The sequence below is a fragment of the Lissotriton vulgaris genome, unplaced genomic scaffold, assembly GCF_964263255.1.
Source record: "Lissotriton vulgaris unplaced genomic scaffold, aLisVul1.2 SCAFFOLD_459, whole genome shotgun sequence".
Lineage (NCBI taxonomy): Eukaryota > Metazoa > Chordata > Amphibia > Caudata > Salamandridae > Lissotriton > Lissotriton vulgaris.
In genome coordinates this window covers 429,254-451,186 of record NW_028246331.1, presented here as the reverse complement: position 1 = coordinate 451,186, position 21,933 = coordinate 429,254, and the positions used below count along the sequence as shown (strand labels likewise).

Sequence of the window (21,933 nt, the reverse complement as noted above, 5' to 3'; positions counted from 1 at the left end):
CCATGCCATATACTCAAGATTGTCAAACTCTAAGCCAGTTACAATGGCTGTCACGGTGGGTGGCGGGCAGGAATTTATATGAAATCGACATCAGGCGAGAACAATTAGCACGGGGAGAGCTACACTCCCTTCTGTTGCCCGGAGCCAAGATCCCACGCGACTGCCACCCTCTCCTACAAATGGCACTGCTGTGTTGGCGTAAGGCACTGGCGTACACGGCAGGGACTGTACCTTACGCAGATAACATCCCCCTGTTAGGTATCCCAACACCGCAAGGATGTCTGACACAACGCAGATTACAACCTTGGACGGAGGCAGGGGTTGACAGTGTGGGCGACCTGTTTGGGGACAACACACTACTGGATCACGCCTCTTTCGCGCAGTCAACGGGGGCCCCACCGCGATTGTACTTCCTACATGCTACAGTGACACACTATGTGAGATGCACATGGGCCCCACAGCGCAGCAAACCTAAACAACATGAACTAGTGCATCTCCTTCACTATATGGGGACCGGGGGCCACTTAGTACGATGGCTCTACACGGGCATTAGGGAACACGCCACCCTGCCTATTACTACACTCAGAGACACCTGGACCTTAGACACAGGAGAGGCTATGACAGACGGGGCTTGGAAGATGGTCCTAGAACACCATAGACGGGTGTCTAGAAATGTTAAGTTTAAATGTATACAGGCTATGGTATTGCATAGAGCGTATCTCACCCCACAGAGGCTCCATAGGATGTTCCCTGCTTCCTCCCATAATTGTCCCCGGTGTCAGATGGATGAGGCCGGACTCCTCCATATGCTGTGGTCATGCCCACGACTGCGCAGCTACTGGGGGACAGTCTGCCATACATTAAACACTGTTACAACCCTGCAGATCCCGGAGGGGGCATTGCCTTGTCTGATAGGACACAGAAAGAGACCCAAGACCCAAAAAGCCTCGCTGAAACTCATAGACCTGGCGTTAGTGTTGGCAATTAGGGTCATAACAATGAGGTGGAAATCAGCCAGGCCCCCGAGTGCGGAGGGGTGGCGGTCTGATTTGCTAAAGTGGGGCAAGGCAGAGGGTGTAATCCTGCGTAGAGAGGAAGAGCGGGGGCTCCGGAAACATGTAAATGTAAATGTACAGGAATTTATATAGCGCAAATCACCGAGCGGTTTCTAAGCGCTTGCTTAGGGAACCCGTCCTGGTATTCCCCTGTGAGATAACCCCGGCAGGGTATCCACAAGGTGAAATCCAGGCATCCCGCCGCGAGGGGCCGTAGTGGAGATTAAGCAAGCTATTGCCCAGAGTCGCAGAGTGTGAACCCGTGAATTGAGTAGGCACCGGAGCGAGAATTGTCGAGTCCATGGACATTTTAGGACTCAAGACCCCGCCGAGCCGGGAATTGAACCCTGGTCCCGGGCTGACCTCTGCTTCCAGGTCTGCCTCCTCTAACCAGTGAGCCACACTTCTCCACATCCAATTGCACAGGACTGGGAGCGGATGCTGCTGGAGATAGAGGAAGTAGACCTGATGCCCTCACAGGCGAATATCCCATAGTTGGTCATCAGGGTGGTGAACAGCGGAATACAGAGCGGGCCTGTGTATACCAAGCGCACAGGTTAGCCAGCACCATGCGAATGCAATTTTCTGGATAGGATGGAGTCCATATGTCGATGAACACAGTGCCTAACCACTGGAGAAGCCAGGAGACGAAAGGGGAGGGGTGGGACGGGGTCTAGTTTCATGGCGACACTGTAATGATAACGTAACGTGAACGGCAAAATACTGAAAGATAATTGCTTATTGAAGTTACTGTACCTGAGACGAATCACTTGTTCAATTGCCGAAAGTTATATGAAGCAAAAGAGAAAAGACTGTTTGATGATAACATGTATACCTGTAACATGAGTTAATTGAGACAGCCATGAATAAAGAGTTAAAAAAATATATATATTGTCAAACTCTATATGTATTTTTTATTTCTTGCCAAACAATTTGATCTCCGTGACTCAGCTGTTTGGCTCTCTGAGCCAGAGCACCAATGCAGCAGTCTTCAACTCTGAGACCCTGAGTTGGTTGTGGGTTGCGGGTGGGACAGCGTGCTTCAACTTAATGATTTCATTCTAACTGTACTTCGAATCCATTGAATGACCTTGGACCATTTTTTGTATGCATTTTAGATATTAAGTGGCTGTTTCATGCTGTTTTTACAACTTACTATTTTTAACATTTTACCAATTTGCTTACAATTATGTTCATTATCTGATTTCCAATAAATTATTCTTATAAGCTAACTTATTTTGGATATTTACGTCTTTAGATATTACTGTGTATTGTTGTTTTGCTAGCAGACCAACTAACACTGCACCTGTTTCTCTGTGGCGTGGCCTACTGCTTGATCCAAGCTACCAATGGTGAGCCACAGATTCCCTAACAGACATCAAGTCGCCTACGAGGTTGAGATTCATATTGAGAGGAGAAAGCTCAGTCATAGCTCCTATGATAAATGAATGTGAATGAATATTTCCCAAATACAATACAATATTTTATTTGATTCAGACCTCTACTGAGATCAACAAATACAGAAGCATAAACTAATCCTTATTAAAATACAATCACAAAACTTTTAAAATTCATTATAAAATAGAACAATAAAAATGCCTTAAAATCCACCTGTGCAACATTCTATTGAATGAAAATGCTAGGATTATGTGCTCTACTTTAAAATAATTTAAAAAAACTTTAATAAAATTTAAACAAGTTATGACAAACTAATTCATTGGCTGGAGAGTTACAGAGCATAATTAGGTCATGGGCTAGAGTCTCTGTATGCTTTAATTGGATAGGTTTTATATATCGCCGTCGAGCCTCTACCATTCTCAGGTTTGGACAGATTAGTAAAACATGAAGTAAATCTTGTTGTCCTCCTTTACACCATTCACATATGCCTTTATTGTTATTTATATCGTCCCAACTGGCTAGGTACGTTGCTAATGGGAGTATTCCCATACGCAACAGAAGAAGACAACGTCTTAGCTCGTGTTCTAATTGAAATTGTAAATAGGGCGCATGGGTTTTAAAGTCTATGTTTTCAGCAAACGCTTATACTGCTTTAACTGAATACAATATTCTTTGTCATTTTCGTAACTGATTCCAGGAGTCAGATGTTTTAAAAAGAGCTTCAAATGCGCTGGGGACCACTCCTGTAAAAGTGCTACAGTGCAGTGGGAAACCTCAACAGCCTTTGACAAATTCCTATTAAAAGTATACCGAGATGCTTCCTCACTGTAACGGGCACATGCATCAATATTGCATTTTGCGATTCCTTAATTGCGAAAAATACGGAATCGCAATTAAGGAATTGCAAACTGCAATGCATCAAGAAATTGCTAAAGAAATATCGATTTCTTAAACTTCCTTAATTGCGATTCTCTAATTGAGAATCGCAATTAAGGAATACCTCCCCATCCATTCCAATGGGCCTAGAGGCCCAAAGGAATGAATGGAAAGACATTCTTAATTTGCAATTCACCATTAGAAATTCGCAAATTGAGAATGCAATTTCAAGGGTACAGGGGTGTCCAAAGGACACCCTGTTGCACCTCTAAAATCTGCTATAAGTACATTTTGAACACACACATGCCCCAAGGGCATGTGTGTGTGTAAAATGGAACTTTGAAAAATGAACTTTAGTGCATTTTTCAAAGTTTTCGCAAATTACCATGAAGGTCAACTTCATGGTAATTTGCTCCCCTTATTTGCGAATTTGCAAATTTTCAAAGTTTGATGCATTGCATTTAGGGAATCTCAATTTCATATTCCTTAAATGCAATCGCAATTTAAGAAATCGCAATTTTGCGATTTCTTAAATTGTGAAAATTACAAAAATGTTAATGCATACCAAAAATTGGAATTGCATTCGCAAACGGCCGAATTTTGCGATTCGCACCATTTGCGAATGCAATTTCCATTGATGCATGTGCCCCTAAGTCTCCAATTTTAAGAGCTACCTTAATGTGTCTGTTGCTGCTTGTAATAGATTATACGCTAACCTTATGATGTTAGAAATTATTCAAGCAAAGATATATTTCCCAAATGTTTTCTCAAGGAAGACACATCGTTCCTCGTGTGAAGTTCTGCCCCATATGTCCTTCTTCCTGTTAATTAGAAAGTGAGAGGAAGAGAAAAGCTTTGTGTCTAGTTTGGAGCACAGAGATAATTCTGCTTGTTAGTGGTTTCATATAGGTGTCTGAAAGTATTTATTTCCCCCTCTGTTGAAGAGACCATAATTAGCTGGCAGGATAGGCCTCTGGAGTTATATACTCTCTGCCTCAATATACCTCCGTAAAAAAAATATTGTCAAGAGATTTTCATTTTTGATTTGTGTTTTGGATCATTAGAGAAGTAAATTTAACTTGGGTAGAAATTGGTGATCCGGGATACATTTTTCTGGGTGACATTTTGGAAAATGGCGGAAGAGCTGCTCTGAAGCATTGTTTCCTGTCTCTATAAGACTACCTGACCCCAAAACATATGCTTTGACACCAAAATGTACTATATAGGTCTCATGGTTCCTGAAATATTACATCATCACTGCAACACCATTTTTAAAAAAGGTGGTCCAGAAAAATTGGGCCTGTATTAGCAATGTCTACCCAATCTAAATGACTTCTCTGATAATACAAAAACACAAATCAAAAATGAAAATTGCTGGACATTTGTTTATGTTAGTATATCAAGGGGCCAGGACGAATACATCCGTTGCAGGCTTTATGGTTTATATTATGTGATGAGTGGTAATGTACTACTAGAAGTAACTGACATAAAAATGCAGCATATTTTCTTCTAGACTCTTGAAATACTCTTGGGCATTCACTTATATGTCAAGGTTCTGGATATATGGTATTAAGTGTTTTTTCTAAGAGTAAAGCTTGCACCCAAACATGATAATTAGGGCAGGCGGGACAATGGTGGGCCAGGCATGCCTTGAGGTTCTATGTCTCTGTGTTTTTCCAGATTCATCTTGATAACCTGATCTCCACCCTCTTCTTCTTTCTTCCTCAGATGGTTTGGTGGATGCAGTTGGAAGAGACTGCGTCCAGGTGGGCGAGGCCTGCACTAATGACTCCAGCTGCAGCGCTAAGTTCCCAACTTTCCCGCAGTGCATTGCAGGCAATGGCGCCAACAAACTAGGGCCGGATGCGAAAAGCCAGTGCAGGAGCACAGTGACCGCGTTGCTCTCCAGCCAGCTGCATGGTTGCAAGTGCAAGCGAGGAATGAAGAAGGAGAAGCACTGTCTCTGCATCTACTGGAGTGTGCACCACACGCTGATGGAAGGTCAGTGTGCCATTCTCTTACCAAACCTATGTCTGTGCCTCTTACTGCATGTAGCTGCCCAGATGGTCACTCCAAGCATATACCAGACACATCCGAAGGTTACCCGAATGTGCATTGTTTTATGAAACACTCAACACAGTGATCAGTCTTTGCAGAGGTTCTCAGAGAATGAGTATAACCCCACCCAACTAAAACACTGGGTAACGCAACCTGAGATCCGATAGGCAGCCACAAGAGACTTGCTGCCCATAGAAAAATGTGTACATAACCAGGGGCTCCCGGGGATGTATCTTGTTTCTCTATTCTCTCCTAAACCCGGCCAATGCTCCTACTCCGCGGCACAAGGGCCTCTGGGACCAGATCTTGGGGATGCCTATTACCATAGTGCAATGGTGGAAATTATGGCGAGACATCCCGAGGTTTAATGGGATCGCTAGGTTAAGAGAAGACCTTTAAAAAATGCTCTATGACTGGCATCTGCAACCCACCAAGCTACATAAAAGATACACAGAAACATCTAGCAGATGCTGGAGGGGTTGTGGACTCCTGGGCAATTTCCGCAACATATGGTGGTATTGCCCCACGATTTGACCATGTTGGAGTGAGATTCCAGCTAAGATGAAGGACATGCTGGGATATCCCCTACCTCAAACGCTTGGTTTTACCCTGCTGGGGATGTGTGACCCTCCTCTTAAACAGCAAACAGCTGGGAGACATCCATTATATGGCTTTGTTTAGGAGCAGCCAAGATGGCTCTGGCAGCTGCCTGGAAGAAACTGACAATCCCCTCCATGTCCCAATGGCACGCTTGACTTTGGCAAAGTCTTACCATGGAACGCTTGACCAATAAACTCATGGACTCGTGAACGGGCTTTGATTACATATGGGGGCCTCTGGTGAGTTATCTGTCCATTGGCCTTCCCCTGTTCTCCTGCCCCACACCCATAAGTGCACTTCATCTCTTCCAGACTTGAGTCCTCCCCCCTTGTCGCTCTTCAATTCAAGCTTCTCCATCCGTTCAGCGAAGACAGATCACAGCACCTGCTCCTATCTACCACATTTTAGTTGACACCTTTATCCCTCTGTACATGGAAGTTCTTACGTTCAACGTTTACCCTGGTCCAGGGAATTTGGGGGGGGGGGGGTAATATTGGGCTTCTTCAAAGTCCATTGTAATAAGCCGCATGACCTCCTTGTTTGTAGGAGTCTTACTGTGAGTACCGATGTACGTAACCACTATGTATGACGCTGTACTGTATTGTGGCACTGCTCTTTGACTGTGGTTTTCAGAGAAGTCATTTTATAATGCTTACCTTCTATGCCCAAGAAACGAATAAAGACAGTTTGGGAAAAAAAGGCGCCAACGCCAGATTTACCCCTTGAGCACAGTTCTATAGTTTACAACCCACACCATGCCCCTGTTATCAATAAATACAAAGATAGCTTGCTTTTAAAGTTCTGGAGCTTATAATCCATGTCTTGCTCTGGTAAGCCATGACCCTTCCTGAAGCCGAAGGCACTGCACTCTGGTACTGATGCTTTTAGGTATGTGCGTTTTGTACCCAGTGGGAGTTCCAGTTCTGCCAGGCACATCTAGCTAGAGAGCTTAGGTATCCCACAGCTGCTGGAGGATCTTCTGGGGATTCATCTTATTTCCTGAGCAAATTGGTACAACCTTTAAATATATAACTAATGTTGCCACACGTGTCTAAAAACAAATTCTAAGTAGTGAATTAGTTCCACCTTGGACAGGACTTCTAATAGAAAACACCATTCCCTATATAGAATAGCCTTTCTGGGAACTTTTTTGTAATTGAGAAACTACCATCTTAAGTTACAGATAAACCTGGCTACCCAGTAGCCATGAGAGACAGAAAGAGAGAGAGAGTCAGACAAACAGAAACACACACATACGCACACACACATATATCCCTCAGGGCCAGGCATGGCTCTTAGAAAGCAGTGAAGTTTGGTTCCCACACTTGTGCAGACAGGGCATGATGATGCCAGTTGTGTGGTTTGCATTGGTTGGTTGCTGTGCAGTGCTGAGCGTTTCATGACACCTTCAGTGTTCTTTTGTGTAGATACGAAACCTGAATCCAACAGTGACCACTCCGCAACTTGTTTTCCCTCCCCACGAAAAGGGCATCTGCATATTTACCCAACAAAATCATTCTAAACAACCTCTCACTAGAATAAAGGCCAGAGCTGCCTCATTTTAAAAGAGGACTGATTTTTCTAATCTAATCTCCTTTTGTGGACAAGAAATCTGGTTGATCCCCAGGAGACTCTAAAACATGTGTCCCAATGCCCTTGCTGTTGGGGGTTGATCCCACCAGTCTACCTGGTTTCCTACCATAATTACTGTTAGTTTCTCATAGTAACAAGAGGGTGGTTTGGCCGGTAAATGTCTTCCAATGTTCATGTGTGAAGAGTGTGATTGTCAAGTAGGTTTTCATGAAGTCTGCCTAAGACAGAATGTTCTGTGAGAATGTATCAGCATTTGAGGACATGCATGAACTACATGGAACCCCACGGGAGACTGGCGTTTACCACCAACAGGGGTGCATTCCCTGGGTACAATACCTAGAAGGGGTCCTCCCAGTATTGGGACACCAAGAACAGTATAAGAGGGCACTAAACCCTTTCCAAACTACTGGTTTTGGTCCCCCTAGGTCAGCTTGGCATCTCTCTGACAAGATGTAACCATGGATGAAGACTTGGAAGTGATCAGGGCTGTGAGGTGACCACCTTAGGTTCATCCTTTGGATGGTTGGGGCACCGGGCAGACCCTTGATCAGTTGATGGTGCCCTGTTGCCCCAACCATGGTTTCCTGATCAGTCTCCCCAGAACCACGATGGTCCCCTGATCAAGTGATGCTATCCCCGAGGCTTGGTGGCATGCCAACTGGAGGCCTAGAGAGAACCTGGTGTAGTCTTCCTGATGACCATATCATTTTTCTTTAGAGGCTAGTATCCTCTCAATATAGATCAGACGGAACCCCCCAAACTTGTCAGTCAGCCTGTGATAATGTTCTTTCTTCACCTGGTTTGGTGAGAGGCTAATGGGGAAACTCTAGAGCTGTGGTCTTCAAACCTTTTAATGCAGTGCCCCCAGTGGAAAAAAACCATCAGTGGCCCCCCTCAAAATGTTTCACAATGTTTAAATATGTCTAGACTTATTTAAACTTTGCAGTTAAGTTCTGTTATCATTTTAAAAATGCAATCAAATACATGATTGCCAAACATACTATTTTGGTCAGGCAGGCCTTTCTTACGTGTAAACGTATCCACAGTGTGAGACACTTTCTCCCAGCCAGGCTATAAATGACAAAATATGTTAGTGATGGCCCATTACAGAGCGTATTGCTGCTGCACATTTCTTTCCCTTTAAAACAAAGCACTGTTATCAGCATAATGCTTCTTTTGGCCCAAGCCTGGCACCTTCCATCCCCCCGATCACTTGAGGCCTCCCAGTTTGAAGACCCCTGCCCTGGAGATTAGAGCATATCCAGCTTGGGTCTCTCACTTCGAGAAGAAGAAGTTCCACAGTTAAAACGGCCTCCATAGGTGTGAGTTGCCTGTCTGGACATCTATCTGCTTGTGGCCAAAGACCTGTTCCAGAAGGTCTGGGTTGGCACTGAATAGATATGACTTGTTCACTCAGATAACCAGGCAATGCCCAAATGTTCTTGTCTGTAAAAACACCACCTCCATAATGCTGATGGAAACCTCATTTTACGGATTGCGCTTGAGGAATTTGCCGGTGAACCTGAAGCGGCTTATTTACAAGCCCCTTTTGCTGCAAATGTGTCACTTTTAATATGGGAAAAAGTGAGATAATGCAATGCAAAGGCCTTGTAAATAATCTCAAGAGAGGTAAGGTTCCTGACACAAGGAGACTGGAGTACTATTGGGACCGAAAAGTCCTTTGCATGGTAAAAGACGTGTATCCCTAAGTGCCCAACCGTACTGTTGTCTGGATCCCTAATGCTGGTTTTTGTGGTCATAGGCAAACATAAGCAAACACAGATCATGCATGGGCGCAATGATATAGGCCTGTCTCCCGTCTCGTTGGACCGGGATGGATGCCAAAAGAGGTACCGTCATAGTAGTGGACGGTTACGACCTTCACCAAGGGTTAAGCAGCACGAGCGCAGTGGTGGCATGTTAGAAATAAGGGTCTCTAATTGGCAGAGGTAGGTACCTTTTCTGAATAGGGACCCTTGCTTCTAATCAGGGTAAGGGGGATACACACTTTAGATGACCCCTGCTCACCCCCGGGTAGCTTGGCACGAGCAGACAGGCTTATCCCAAAGGCGATGTGTAAAGTATTTGTACACAAAACACACAGTAGTACAGTGATGACACCACAAGTGGACTCCAAATCAGTTTAGAAAAATAAAGTATCTTTATCTAAACTCAACAAGACTAAAATGACAAAATCCAGCATACATGTAAGAAGAACGTGACTTTAAAAAGGTTTCAAGCAACTTGATCCATGGAAAACGATGCGTGATTTCTCACAAAGTACCGGTAGATGAGTCAAAATTCACACGGGCACACAGCTGAAGAGATGAGAAGCATCAAAAAACATAGAGATGCGTCCATTTTTGAGACCACGGAGAGGTGATGTGACAGATTTGCTGCACACAGGAGAAGTGATGCATCGAATCTGGTCTGTAGGGGGAAGTGATGCGTCGATTCTGATATGGTTCTGGTCCGCGGGTGATGAGTCAGGAAAACTTGTTGCACAGGTACATTGTGTGGAAATCCGGGGTGCGTCAGCGATCGATGGGGCGGCGTCGAGTGGCGCTGCGTCGATCTCTTCAGCCTAGATCCTCAATGCGTCAGTTCTTGCAGCAGCGATAGGTGCTGTGTTGGTTTTGGCAGTGGCGCAGCGATGTGTGGAGATTCTTCTCGCAAAGCAGTGCTGCGTTGGAAAAACAGTTGCAAGAAGAGTGATGCATCGATTTTCTTAGTTCTTCCAGCTCCCACCAGCAGGAACAACATCAAAGGCCCAGAACTGGAACAGGGATCTCCTTGCAGGTCAGAACTCACAGCAACAGAGTTCAGGGTAGTTGGGGAGAAGTCTTGTGTCCCTGAGACTTCAGAACAGCAGGCCAGCACACACAGGCCCTTTGAGATCTTCTTCAAGCAGGTTCAAAGCAAAGTACCAGACCTTGTCCATTCCTTGGCAGAAGCAGCAACTGCAAGCCAACCACACACAGCACACGGTAAAAGAGGCAATACTCCTCCTCACAGCTCTTCAGCTCTTCTCCTTGGCACAGGTTCCTCTTCATTCCAGAAGTGATCTAAATCTCTGGGGTTTTAGATCTAATATGTATACTCAGAAATGTATTTGTTCTCTTTGTGCAAGGCTCTCTGAACCCAGTCCAATCCAGTTCTGTCCTCACTGGTGCAGTATGACCACAGGGGTGGAGACAGCATTGTGCAAGGGAGACAGGCCCTATTCAGGTGCAAGGAGATCTCCTCCCACAACTCTAAATTCATCCAAGACCCATTCAACTCAGCTTGTGAGTCATCCAGGAAGGCCTAGGCACACTTCTACCCCCCCCCCCACAGTCTACAGTGAATGCACATCACCAGCCCCTGTCACTCCAAAACCAGACAGTCAATATACAAAAAGGCAGAGGCACACAGAATGGTTAACAAGAAAATGCCTATTTTCTAAAAGTGGTAGAAAAGGGGGTGGTAATGGACGGAGCATCTGAACCAATCAAACACTCACACCCAGTCAAAAGATCTGGGTTTAATCCATCACCGTTCTTTAGCCCACTCTGCCACCCCAGTTCAGACATGGCTATATGCAAATCAGTCTGACCCTGTGCCTCATGGGAACAGTCCAGTCCGAACTGCCAAGCCATGTCTTTCCTGGACCGGAAACAAGCTTCCGAGGACCGTTTTCTGGCATTCCAGCCGTCTACAGCCCGGCTTGCTTGAATCCAGTGGCAAAGTGAGCAAGGGACTCACGTCTGAGCATACCATGCCACACTTATGACGGCCAAAAGCAGTACAAAAGGGGGTGGTAATGGACGGAGCATCTGAACCAATCAAACACTCACACCCAGTCAAAAGATCTGGGTTTAATCCATCACCGTTCTTTAGCCCACTCTGCCACCCCAGTTCAGACATGGCTATATGCAAATCAGTCTGACCCTGTGCCTCATGGGAACAGTCCAGCCCGAACTGCTGACTGGGTGTGAGTGTTTGATTGATTCAGATGCTCTGTCCATCACCACCCCCTTTTGTACCGCTTTTGGCCACCATAAGTGTGGCAGGGTATGCTCAGACGTGAGTCCCTTGCTCACTTTGCCACTGGATTCAAGCAAGCCGGGCTGAAGACGGCAATTAAGGAAAAATAAGAAATCGCTAAAAAAAATGCGAATTATTCATGCATTGCCGTTTGCGAATTCTTAATTGCGATTCCCTAATTTTCGCAATTAAGGATTCGCAAATGGCAAGATTGATGCATGTGGCCGCACATTCATTCCTATGGGCCTCCTGGCCCATAGAAATGAATGGGAAAGTATTCCTTAATTGTGATTTCGCCATTTGCTAATCGCAATTAAGGAAAACTAAGAAATCGCTAAGAAATTGCGATTTCTTTACATACATCCCTTTTTGCAATTCTCAAATAGCGATTCTCAAAAAATCGCTATTTGAGAATCGCAAACGGGGATTTTCATACATATGCCTCTTATTCTTTCAATGTTCTAAGTAGCGCTTGTTTCATTCTTCGGTGCTCTATGCAGCGCTTGGTTCCTTTATTGACCCAGTGGGTTACTCTGTCACTGCTTTTGTAGCGCTTGGTTGAATCTTTGTGCACGCCGTTTACTTTATCAGTGCTCTTTGCAGCTCTTTGTTCATTCTTTGCCCAGTGGGGCTGTGCTTTGAGAGTAAGTTATGGCATATTTTGATAGGTTTTGGTGACTACCCACCAGTTGCTCGCCACCACAGCCCACTCCGATGTGCGAGGCCACAGCATTTCTATCTTGTGCGGGCAGCACTCCTGTCCTCAGGTGCAGCTTCTGGGCGCTGTGCTCAGAAACGCGCGGCTCAGCTCAAGTGCCTCCATTTTACATCCGCCTTGTCTCTTTTTAGTCCGGAGATAATAGGAAATGCTTTCTTAATATAACAACTGTCAGTCAAGTCGATGTACCAACTGTCCTGTTTATTCTTCTAATTCAGATGTGAAGAAAGTATAGTAAGAAATGCTTCAGGTCGTAACATGGTTTAACTACACGAAATATTACTTGTTTGAGCTTGCATTTAATTAAAACATAAATCACATGGCGCTTGCACTCCAAACACCAATTCACAATTTGCCGAGTGTTCTTTTGCCATCTCTTTCCAGTGGAATCGCTAAGGTTACAACAAGTGAGTGTCAGGGTGTCCAATGCAGGTCCAGGACACCCGAATTCATTCCATATTTTCTTGTCATCCATATAAAAATGTACTTACATTGATTTGTATGACATCTTATGTAATTAGTTAGAGGTTTGATTATCCTGAACATATGGCGTGTATCCAGCCCTCCTGGACTTGTGCTGGGCACCCATCTATGCTTCACATTTGTTAAAGACACAGAGGTTCAACTGGTGTCGCACTCCACTGCCCGGCGCCTTCATATGATACTTGATTTCGCAGGGAATGTATAGGACAGGTTTGTAAGTGTGTGTGAATAACAGCCAAAGAAAAGATGGTGTTTCATAAGAACACATATTAAATGGACATCTTCCTCCCACAAACTTTATCCACTCAAATAATCTACTTAATAGGATGCCCTTAGAGGCATGAGATAGAATGATTGCAGTCAGGGCAACAGGCAGGCTGTTTAAGAAGCACTTTAGAATCACCCAGACTGGTTAAGCTCTGTTTTAGGATTCAGAGCTGTAATGTTGTCCTTGACCTACATTTCAAGGCCCTTTAGGGGAGGTGTCCAGAGCTCTGTATAGTGCTTCAAAGACAACAGGATTGTACCATAGCAGCCCAGGTTCTGGTGTTAACCTGGGCTTCTATGGGAATTCACAAGGGCATATTACCAAGCCCATTATCGCCTCTTTAGCGGCAGTTTCCTACCGACGGCGATAATGTATCGCCCTTTCTTGATAATATGGCCCATTGTTCCTTTTAGTCCTCAGTGTTCGCTGTGTACAACTCTCTGCAGAAGTGCATTATCGCGATCATTTTAGTTGAGTTGTGAACACGGGTGGTTCGTATATTTTTGTGACCCTTGGAGGTAGGTGTGTGTGTGCGTGCTGCAGGCGCCTATCCACTATCTCTTTAATGTGCATTAGGTGGAGCAGATTTAGTTGTGCAATATCCTCAATCAAGCCGTACTTGTGGAGCGCGGCGTATCACTCCCGAGGGTATCCAGGCGCTTCGTTGCTGGGCTTAGTTGAAGAGCCAGGTCTTGAGTCTTTTCCTGTAGTCTGTCAGCGAGAGTGATATTCCGAGGTGGAGGGGGAGGACGTTCCAGGACTTGGCGGCAAGGTGGGAGGAGTGTCGTCCGCTGTGGCTACGACAGATGCGCGGTGTCTGTGTCAGGGCAAGGGAGGTGGAGCAAAGGTTTCTGCCTGCTTGGTGGAAGTTCAGGCAGCGGGTCATGTATGCGGGTCCTTGGTCGTGGAGAGCTTTGTAGGCGTGTGTCAGTAGCTGGAATTGGCAGCTTTTCTGGATGGGGAGCCAGAGGGGGTCTCTGAGGTGCTGGGTGATCTGGGTACTTTCGGGCAGGCTGAAGATCAGTCTGGCCAATGAGTTCTGTATCATCTGGAGCATTCTCATGAGTTTGATGGGGTACCTGCGTGCCGTGCGTTACCGTAGTCCAGACCGCTGGTGTTTGGGGCTCGCATGACTGTTTTCCTGGTGCTTGTGGGGAGCCTTTTGAAGATTCTCCGGAGTATGTTGAAAATATGGAAGCAGGCAGAGGAGACCGCATTGATCTATTATTTCATGGTGAGTTTGCTGTCCAGGATGATGCCGAGGTTGTGGGCATGGTTGTTCGGTGTGGGGGTTGAGCGTCAGGCAATTGTCCCTCATCCAGGCTGTGTCGTTCTTTATGCAGTTATGGAAGTTGGGCTTCGTTTTGGTGGGGTCTGTTAGGAGCAAGAGGATGAGCTGGGTGTCATCCCCGTAGGATATGATGTTGATGATGTCGTGGGTTCTGACGATGTCGCCTAGAGGCATCATGTAGATGTTGAAGTGGGGGGGCTGAGCCTTGGGGGACACCGTGGATGTCGCTCCTGGATTGCGAGGCACAAGGGTGGAGATGGATTCCCTGTGAGCGTAGCATGAGGAATGATGCCATCCATCTGAGTGCGTTTCCTTTGATTCCGATCTGGGGCATTCTCTTGATGAGCATGTGGTGGGGAACAGTGTTGAAGGCTGCGGCGAGGTCGAGAAGGATCAGGACAGCCGATTCTCCTCTGTCGAGTAGGGTTCAGATGTCATCTGTGGCGGTGATCAGTGCGGTCTTGGTGGTTTGATTGGCTCTGAAGCCTGATTGAGAGGGGTCTAGCAGGTTGATTCTCTACAGGTGTTCGTTGAGCTGAAGGTTGATGGCCTGCTCCAGGACTTTGGCAGGAAACGGGATGAGCAAGATGGGGAGGTAGTTCTGGAGATCGCTGGGGTCTGCAGGGATTTTCGTGAGGAGAGGTCTGACCTCAGCTTGTTTCCAAGCATTGAGAAAGGTGGCTGTGGCAATGGATGCATGGAGAATGGCGGTGAGTTGGCGTTGAGTTGATCTTGTTGCTTCCAAGGTTGGAGAGGCAGTGGGGGCTTGAGGCAGTGGGTGCTCCTGAGTGGATGGAGTTCATTAGGGCTGTGGTGTCCGGTGTGTTGATCTGTTCCCATGCGGTGAGATGGTGGTCGGGTGGTTTCGGTAGGAGTGGGGCGGCTGGTTGGGGGGGGTCAAAGTTCCGGTAGATGGTGGCTATTTTGTTATGAAAGTGATTTGCTAGGGCGTCGCAGAGTTCCTGTGAGGGAGGGATCGAGTTCTCAGCGGCTGCTGGGCAGGAGAACCCTCTGACAATGATGAAGATGTTCTTGGTGGGGTTGGTGCTAGCATTGATACGGTCTGCAAGGGCCTACTTATTTGCGTCTTTGAGTTGATGGTGGTATTTGTTGAGGGCTGACTTGAAGGTGGCTTGGTCGGTGTCATCTTCGCACCATTTTCTTTCTAGTTGTTTGCAGGTAGGTTTCATATTGCTGAGTTCTGGAGTGTACTTGTTTGGTTGATCTGCAAGTTTAGGTTGGTTTGCTGGGGGGACTCGGTTGGCAGCGTTTCTGATCCAGGTGTTGAAGTTCTTGACTGCTTGCTTCAGGTTGGTTGTGGCGTGGGGCTAGGTGGTCTTGAGGGTGTCCATCAATAGGTTCTGTCCCGCTTTGCTTCAGCTGTGGAAGGAGGTGCTAGGAGGGTTTGGGGTGGTGCAAAGTGGTCCTGCGATAGTGAAGTGGACAATGGAGTAATCGGTCCAGGTGAGTTCCGTGGTATGGCTGTATTTGACTCTATTGTTGGACGTGAAAATCGGGTCTAGTGTGTGTCTTGGTATGTGTGTGGGGTATGTGACCAGCTGGGTGAGGCTGATGTTGGCCATTTGTCCCAGGAGGTTGGCAGAGTTCTTACCTATAGGGTCGTCAAGATGGAAGTTGATGTTTCCAAGGAAGATGTAGTGCTTATATTCAATGGCGATTGGTGTAATGAAGTCTGTGATGATGTTGCAGAGGGTGGTTTGTGGTCCTGTAGCGGATTGACTTCTTGTGGATGATGGTGATGCCACCTCTGTGTTTGTTGGTGGGGTCTTGGTGTTTCATCTTGTAACCGTTGGGTGACGTGGTGGCGATATCGGGACCCGACACTGGGTGAGCCATGTCTCTCTGATGTAGGTTAATTCGGGGGCAAGGGTGGAGATGGTGTCCCAGACTTCAGTGGCATGTTTGCAGAGCGATCTGGCATTGGTCAAGAGGCATCTAAGTGGTTCCAGGGTGGTGTCGGCTGGCGGGATGGGAGTGGTGTGGGTTTCTACAAGGGCGGGTGGTGCTGGGTTGCAGTGAGCTGGCATCTGTGGCAGGTAAATTGTCCTGCTGTGGAGCAAAGAGATAGTCGGCAGCAGTTTTTGAGGCATCCGGGATCCAAGGCTCGGAGATCTGGGGTGCAGTACCTGTAGGTTTCTTGAGGGCCAGGGATCCAGGTGCAGACGACTGCAGGCGGGCTTGCCTTTGGTGCAAAGGCAGCTCACCCGCTGCAAGCGACCTCGCTGTGGCCTCCATTAAGCAGGTCCTTTGAGGGGGGACATCATCCCCTTTGGACTTTAATATGGTTAATGTGTAGTGTTAGGCTGACCACCCCTTTCCACTCATCAGTGACAGTGTTTTCAGTACAGAATGTATTCACCTACGAATTATTAGGTCTTGTGTGGGACAGCGCATGGAGCTTAGAGCCCATCCATTGCTTTCGGTTGGTTGGCTTCATTGTCACTGTCATTTCCTTGCTTCTCTATGGTAAATGTGTACCTGATTCAATTCCTCTTCATGTATTTGTCTCTCCCCTGGAGCATGGCCAAAGTGCCTCTTCATTGCCTAGTGTCCGCCCAGTACTCGTACTTTCAGAGCCACTTTTTTCCTTTTATTTGCAGCACTCCATACGAGTGCATGTGTTTGCAGGTTGTCCCTCCTCCTATCCCCCCTTCCTGCATTGTGTTGCTTGCCCCAACACCCTGGTGCCCCCTCCTATGTTGTGTAACTTGCCCAGTCCTACTCCTGCATGTGTTCCTTATCCCACCAATCCTGGCTAAGAATAAAAGCATTGACACAACCAGAACTAGCAGCACCATAGCGCTTTTTTACTAACTTTCATCCATGCTGCACAGAAGCCACGCTGCTGTACAACATGGCTAAAAGGCATTGGCAAAGACAATATATCTCACATAGGTGAGTTCCATTGGCATTGCCAATGCTTGTTACCCTCACTCACTGGAGTAACGCCTTAAGGCTCACTCACCTTTTTAAGAGTTCCACTGCTGTGTGTTTAACTCACGCATGGCCTACATCAGTTAGATGTAGAGTGCTGCGCAGCGCAGGAGTGGTGACTGGGCTGGATCTATGTGTCCCTGAGAAGGGTAAAGTACAGGGATAGAACCGTGCTCTTCAGTACATGCAAGGGTAGTGCATGTACTGAGTGTATGCATGCCTGTGAGGAATACATTACATGAGAGATGTAGCACTGTGCAGTGTGTGCGCAATGAAAGTATTTGCTGTGTGTATGTGTGCTAGCGAGGGGTACAATACATGAAGTGTTGTACATTGCGCGCATAGTGATTGTGTGTGCTGGCAGTGGGTGTGCTTGCAAATAACACAGTATGACACAATACATGAAGGATACAGTAGTGAGCAGTGCAGACAGAGTGATTGTGTGTGCTAGCTGCATGTCCACCTAGGGTGCTACAATTCATGGAGATGACAGTACTAAACAGTATGTGTGCTGTGTATGTTCACTGGGTGCAAGTGTGCCTGCAATGGTACACTACAAGGAGAACCCTGGGTTCCATTTTGGGCTGCCTTGTGAAGACACGAGGAGTAGGGGAATCTGACAGATTTCCATATTGCTGCATTCCCGTGAACTGGGTGGGACACACTGGAGGAAGGGAGAGAGATTCCCCAGTACACTTCAAAAAGATGCTCTTTGATTCAGTGATAGATCGCAAGGAAGGGGCCGTGAAACATCTGAGGAAGGAGATGTGGCTGATCAGGGAATCATATAGGGCTAGCAGCCCCAGATTAAACTTTTGATGCACTTATCACCGTGGTTGACATCCAGGTGTGAACTCTAGTCACTCTCATGGCCTGTAGTGTGAGACTATTAGCTTTGGAGTCTCTCCTGCTATGACAGACGGCATTTCAAAAGGAAGAAGAGATAGAAAAGTGTATGCTTAAAAAGGAGCTGAACCCTCAACATAAAACATGAAAGACCCAGAAACTAAATCATATTTGGTGTGTGGAAATCACCTAGGGATACCAAGACCACCTGCCCGTGAGCCTATCGCACCAGCATCTCCCTGCTTTACAAGACCAGTGTGCCCTGTGAGGAAGAGGACAGCATTGGAGGGAGCAAAGTCCTGTGGAGAGCCCTACCAAGAAGACTCCTGGTGTGAGATGTGAGGACGCAGCTGTGCACTGATAGAGTTGTTGTCCATGTGCAGGAGTGATTTGGTGACCCCCGTATGCCAGAAAATGGTACAACTCACTGAGTCATACATCGAGTGCCGTGTGGGGAGCGCCAAGCTCGTACCGCCTTGTTGGGGTGACCCCATATGCCAGAGGGGCCCACCGTACAAGTGTCTGTGCCGACACTGTGCCAAGACTTGTGTGATCCTTAGTGGCAAACCCGTGTGCCAGGGGTGGCCGCCACATATTGCACACAAGAGGTCTACGCCCTGCAAGCAGATCCAATGATATCCCCGCATGCCCAGAGAGGCTGCCAGTACTAAGTTTGGCCAAGTTCAGGCTGTCTTCCGGCAAAATTGAAGTTGTGACCTAAGGTTCAAAACTGTGCATCGAGACCTGCCCCCTGAATTGTCCCATGTACTCCATAGGATGCTGAGTGTATACTTCACTCTGTCACTGGGATCTGGTCGGGAGCATGAAGATCTATCCCCTCACCAGACTCCTCCAAACAGGACTTGCAAGTGTACGCTATCAGGACACCCACTGAACGCTGAATGCTTCTGTACTGTTGAAGCAGGTAAGACCTGAAAGGGGCATGTCGGGCCCCAGTGGACTCACTACTGTATGTGCTGCAGCATCTTGAACACTTTTGACTATTTCCTAAGATTCAAGGGGGATTTTGAGTAAGGCCTACTAGTGAGCATTTCCTGAAATGGCCACCTGTGAATGGGGAATAACTCCAAGGAGGAGGGTGGGACAGGGATTTGGCAGATAAACACTAGAGCCCCAACCTTAAGGGTTTTGTGCTGTTGCTTACGAATGTTGTTATTTCTTTGAATGTGTAGAGTTAGAAATAAAATACTTTTTGCAAATAAAACCGAGGGCTCGATTCACAAAGAGTCTCCACAGTTGTGGTGGAGTCCCAAAACTTGTGGGAGAATCTCTGAAATGAGAAACTGCAGTGTGGAGATTTCGCCACAAGTATGGCGACTTCGCCACGCCTGCGGGGCTCTTTGTGAATCGGGCTCCAAGTATGAGGTATGAGTAATGTTCACTAAGCTGGATCTACACTTCCCCCACATCCTCCCCTCCCAAGGAAACCTTTGCCTGCTCATACACAGCTTGCACTAAGAGTCAAGTGTAGAAGGGGTACTTGGCCCAGCCGCTCAGGATCCATGGTAGGTCATGAGTAAAAGGCCTAAACCGCCACATTTGGGACCAGTAGCCCCTGCGTGCCCCGTGGCACTCTGAAAGGGGTTCTGACAATTGGCGGCAAGCACTGGGATGCCTAACGTTTAGGAGCCAATGATACATGCATGGTATTTGCCATTTCCAACCTGTGCCAGTACTGTAATATGTCGAGTTTTTATTTTCTTCAGGTGACACTCATAGGCAATGGAGAACACAGGGTATGGAATTAACCTCAGCACCTGTCTATAGAGCAGATGCAGGATTTACGTAGGGACAGAGGTTTGAGGATTCCCAAGAGTCAGGACAGAGAGGTCCTTGCTAATTTCATTAGGGACCAGTTTGAGATACTGGGTGAAAGGGATGAAGCTGTCGTGGAGTCTGGGGAAGGAGCCATAGTAGGAACCCAGAAAGAGAACGCTGTTGATCCAGCCTCTAGGATCACCTAAGCACAGATATATCCCAGACACACACAAAGTGTGCCCCCTAATGCATTTCCCAGAGTCACTGCAAGACACTCACACACCTTTCGTTTTTAGAATACCTCAGGTTGTACACCACCTGGAAATTCTAGAGTACCACTGTCACCAATTCCAGGAATACATCCCATGGGTTGGTTGAGTCTTCCAGAGAACCTGATATTGCAGTTGACACTTCAGAAAACTAAGGCTGAGGATCATGAAATTGCCAAAGATTTTGAGAGGGAGAAGTTAAGCTGATGGCGCACCAGGAACAAGAGGAGAGGAGGAGGGAGAGACAGGAGGAATGGGCCCGGGAAGAGAAATTGAGAGAGAGAGAGGGGAAACAGCAAGAAGTGGAGGAGAAACTGAAGGAAAAGGAAAGAGAGCTGGAAAGGGAAAATATAGCCCTTGAGAGAAAGAAACTTAGGATTTCAGCAAAGACATCTCCATCAGGGAAAAATGACTGTACATCCATGTCAGGCCATGTTATGGCCAAGGTTTCAAAAGATCTTGTTATATGTGTATGTGGAAGGTCAGGATATTTTGGGATGGTTTGTTAGCTTTGACGTTGCTTCTTAGGCACAGGCCTTAAAGAGGTGTCTAAGGCATCTGCCTTAATGGGGTGCATGCCATTGGAAGGGACAGCCATAATTGGAAGGATAACTGTGGCAGACCAGATGGTCTATGAGCGAATGAAGAAGCTTTCATTAGGCGATTTGGGCTGGCGCCAGCGCAATTCTTGCAGAGTTTCGATGACTGCAAAAGAGCAGATGGTGTTCCGTTTGAGACTTGGATTCATGGTGTATTGTGTGATTTGAATCAGTGGGTAAAAGGGATGGAGGCCAAGGAGTTTCAGTCCCTTAACCAGTTGATGGTGACAGAGTAACTAGATGAGGAGTGCTCTACCCCACCTAAGCAATACCTGTTTAATCTGACAGAGAGGGATCCAATAAAACCTGCAGTGTTAGCTCAAATGTGGTTGGCTAACTGGGTTCACAGAAGGCTCGAGCAGCACAGTTCTAAGCCAAAAAGGGAGAAGAACTCTCCACAGACTGGTTCCAAACCGGAGGGTAAGGGACTCCAGGATGGCCCTGGAAACATGGGAATGATAATGGTGTGTCCGGGAACGAGACTCATGAGAAAGGAAGTGACTTGTTTTAAGTGCCACACGGTGGAGCATTCTAAAAGAGATTGTCAAGAGAAGGAACTTGACCCAGCAATACCGGTGATAGCAAGAATGTTAATACATGGGTGAAAGTATCCCAGATGGACCAGTTGTGCTCAAGGTAGCAGCTCTGGAAATCTGGGAAAGAGACCCAGATGTTCTGAAGTAAGTACCTTAAGCTTGAGGAGATACTCCGTGGAACCAATGATGCACAATCGGTAGTCAGTGGAGAGGGCATGGAGTATCTGCTTGCCAGGATTGAGATTGTGCTCAATGGCAAGATGACCATGACTGATGGTGGGGTAAGAGACAGTAAGGAGTTGGATGCCTCTTGGGCAGTGATTTGAGTACCCCTGGATTGGTGAAGGGACCAGTAGACTTTATAGCTTGGACAACGTCAGCTGTGTTAACTAGAGCGCAGGCTGCACAACAGCGTCAGAGTGAGGCTGGGATCATCTGTTATTTACAGGGACCAGGACAAGGTAGTTTACAGGAAAGAGAAGACTCCAGGAAGGCACAGGAGTAGTGCCCTGCACTTGTGGGGCTTTGGAAGGAAGCCCAGGAACAGGTTAGCAAAGGAGTGATCTAGAAACACTATGTTGAC

The 21,933-nt window shown here is 46.8% G+C and overlaps 1 protein-coding gene across 1 annotated transcript in view; it reads left to right on the top strand.

Moving 5' to 3' along the window:
• Nucleotides 1-21,933, top strand: part of LOC147665984 (GDNF family receptor alpha-4-like) — a 432,571-nt gene that overhangs the window by 197,554 nt on the left and 213,084 nt on the right. Inside the window, exon 2 of the mRNA XM_086949349.1 lies at nucleotides 5,058-5,330. Coding sequence (XP_086805475.1) covers nucleotides 5,058-5,330 — 273 coding nt within the window. The remainder of the gene's footprint in view (nucleotides 1-5,057; nucleotides 5,331-21,933) is intronic.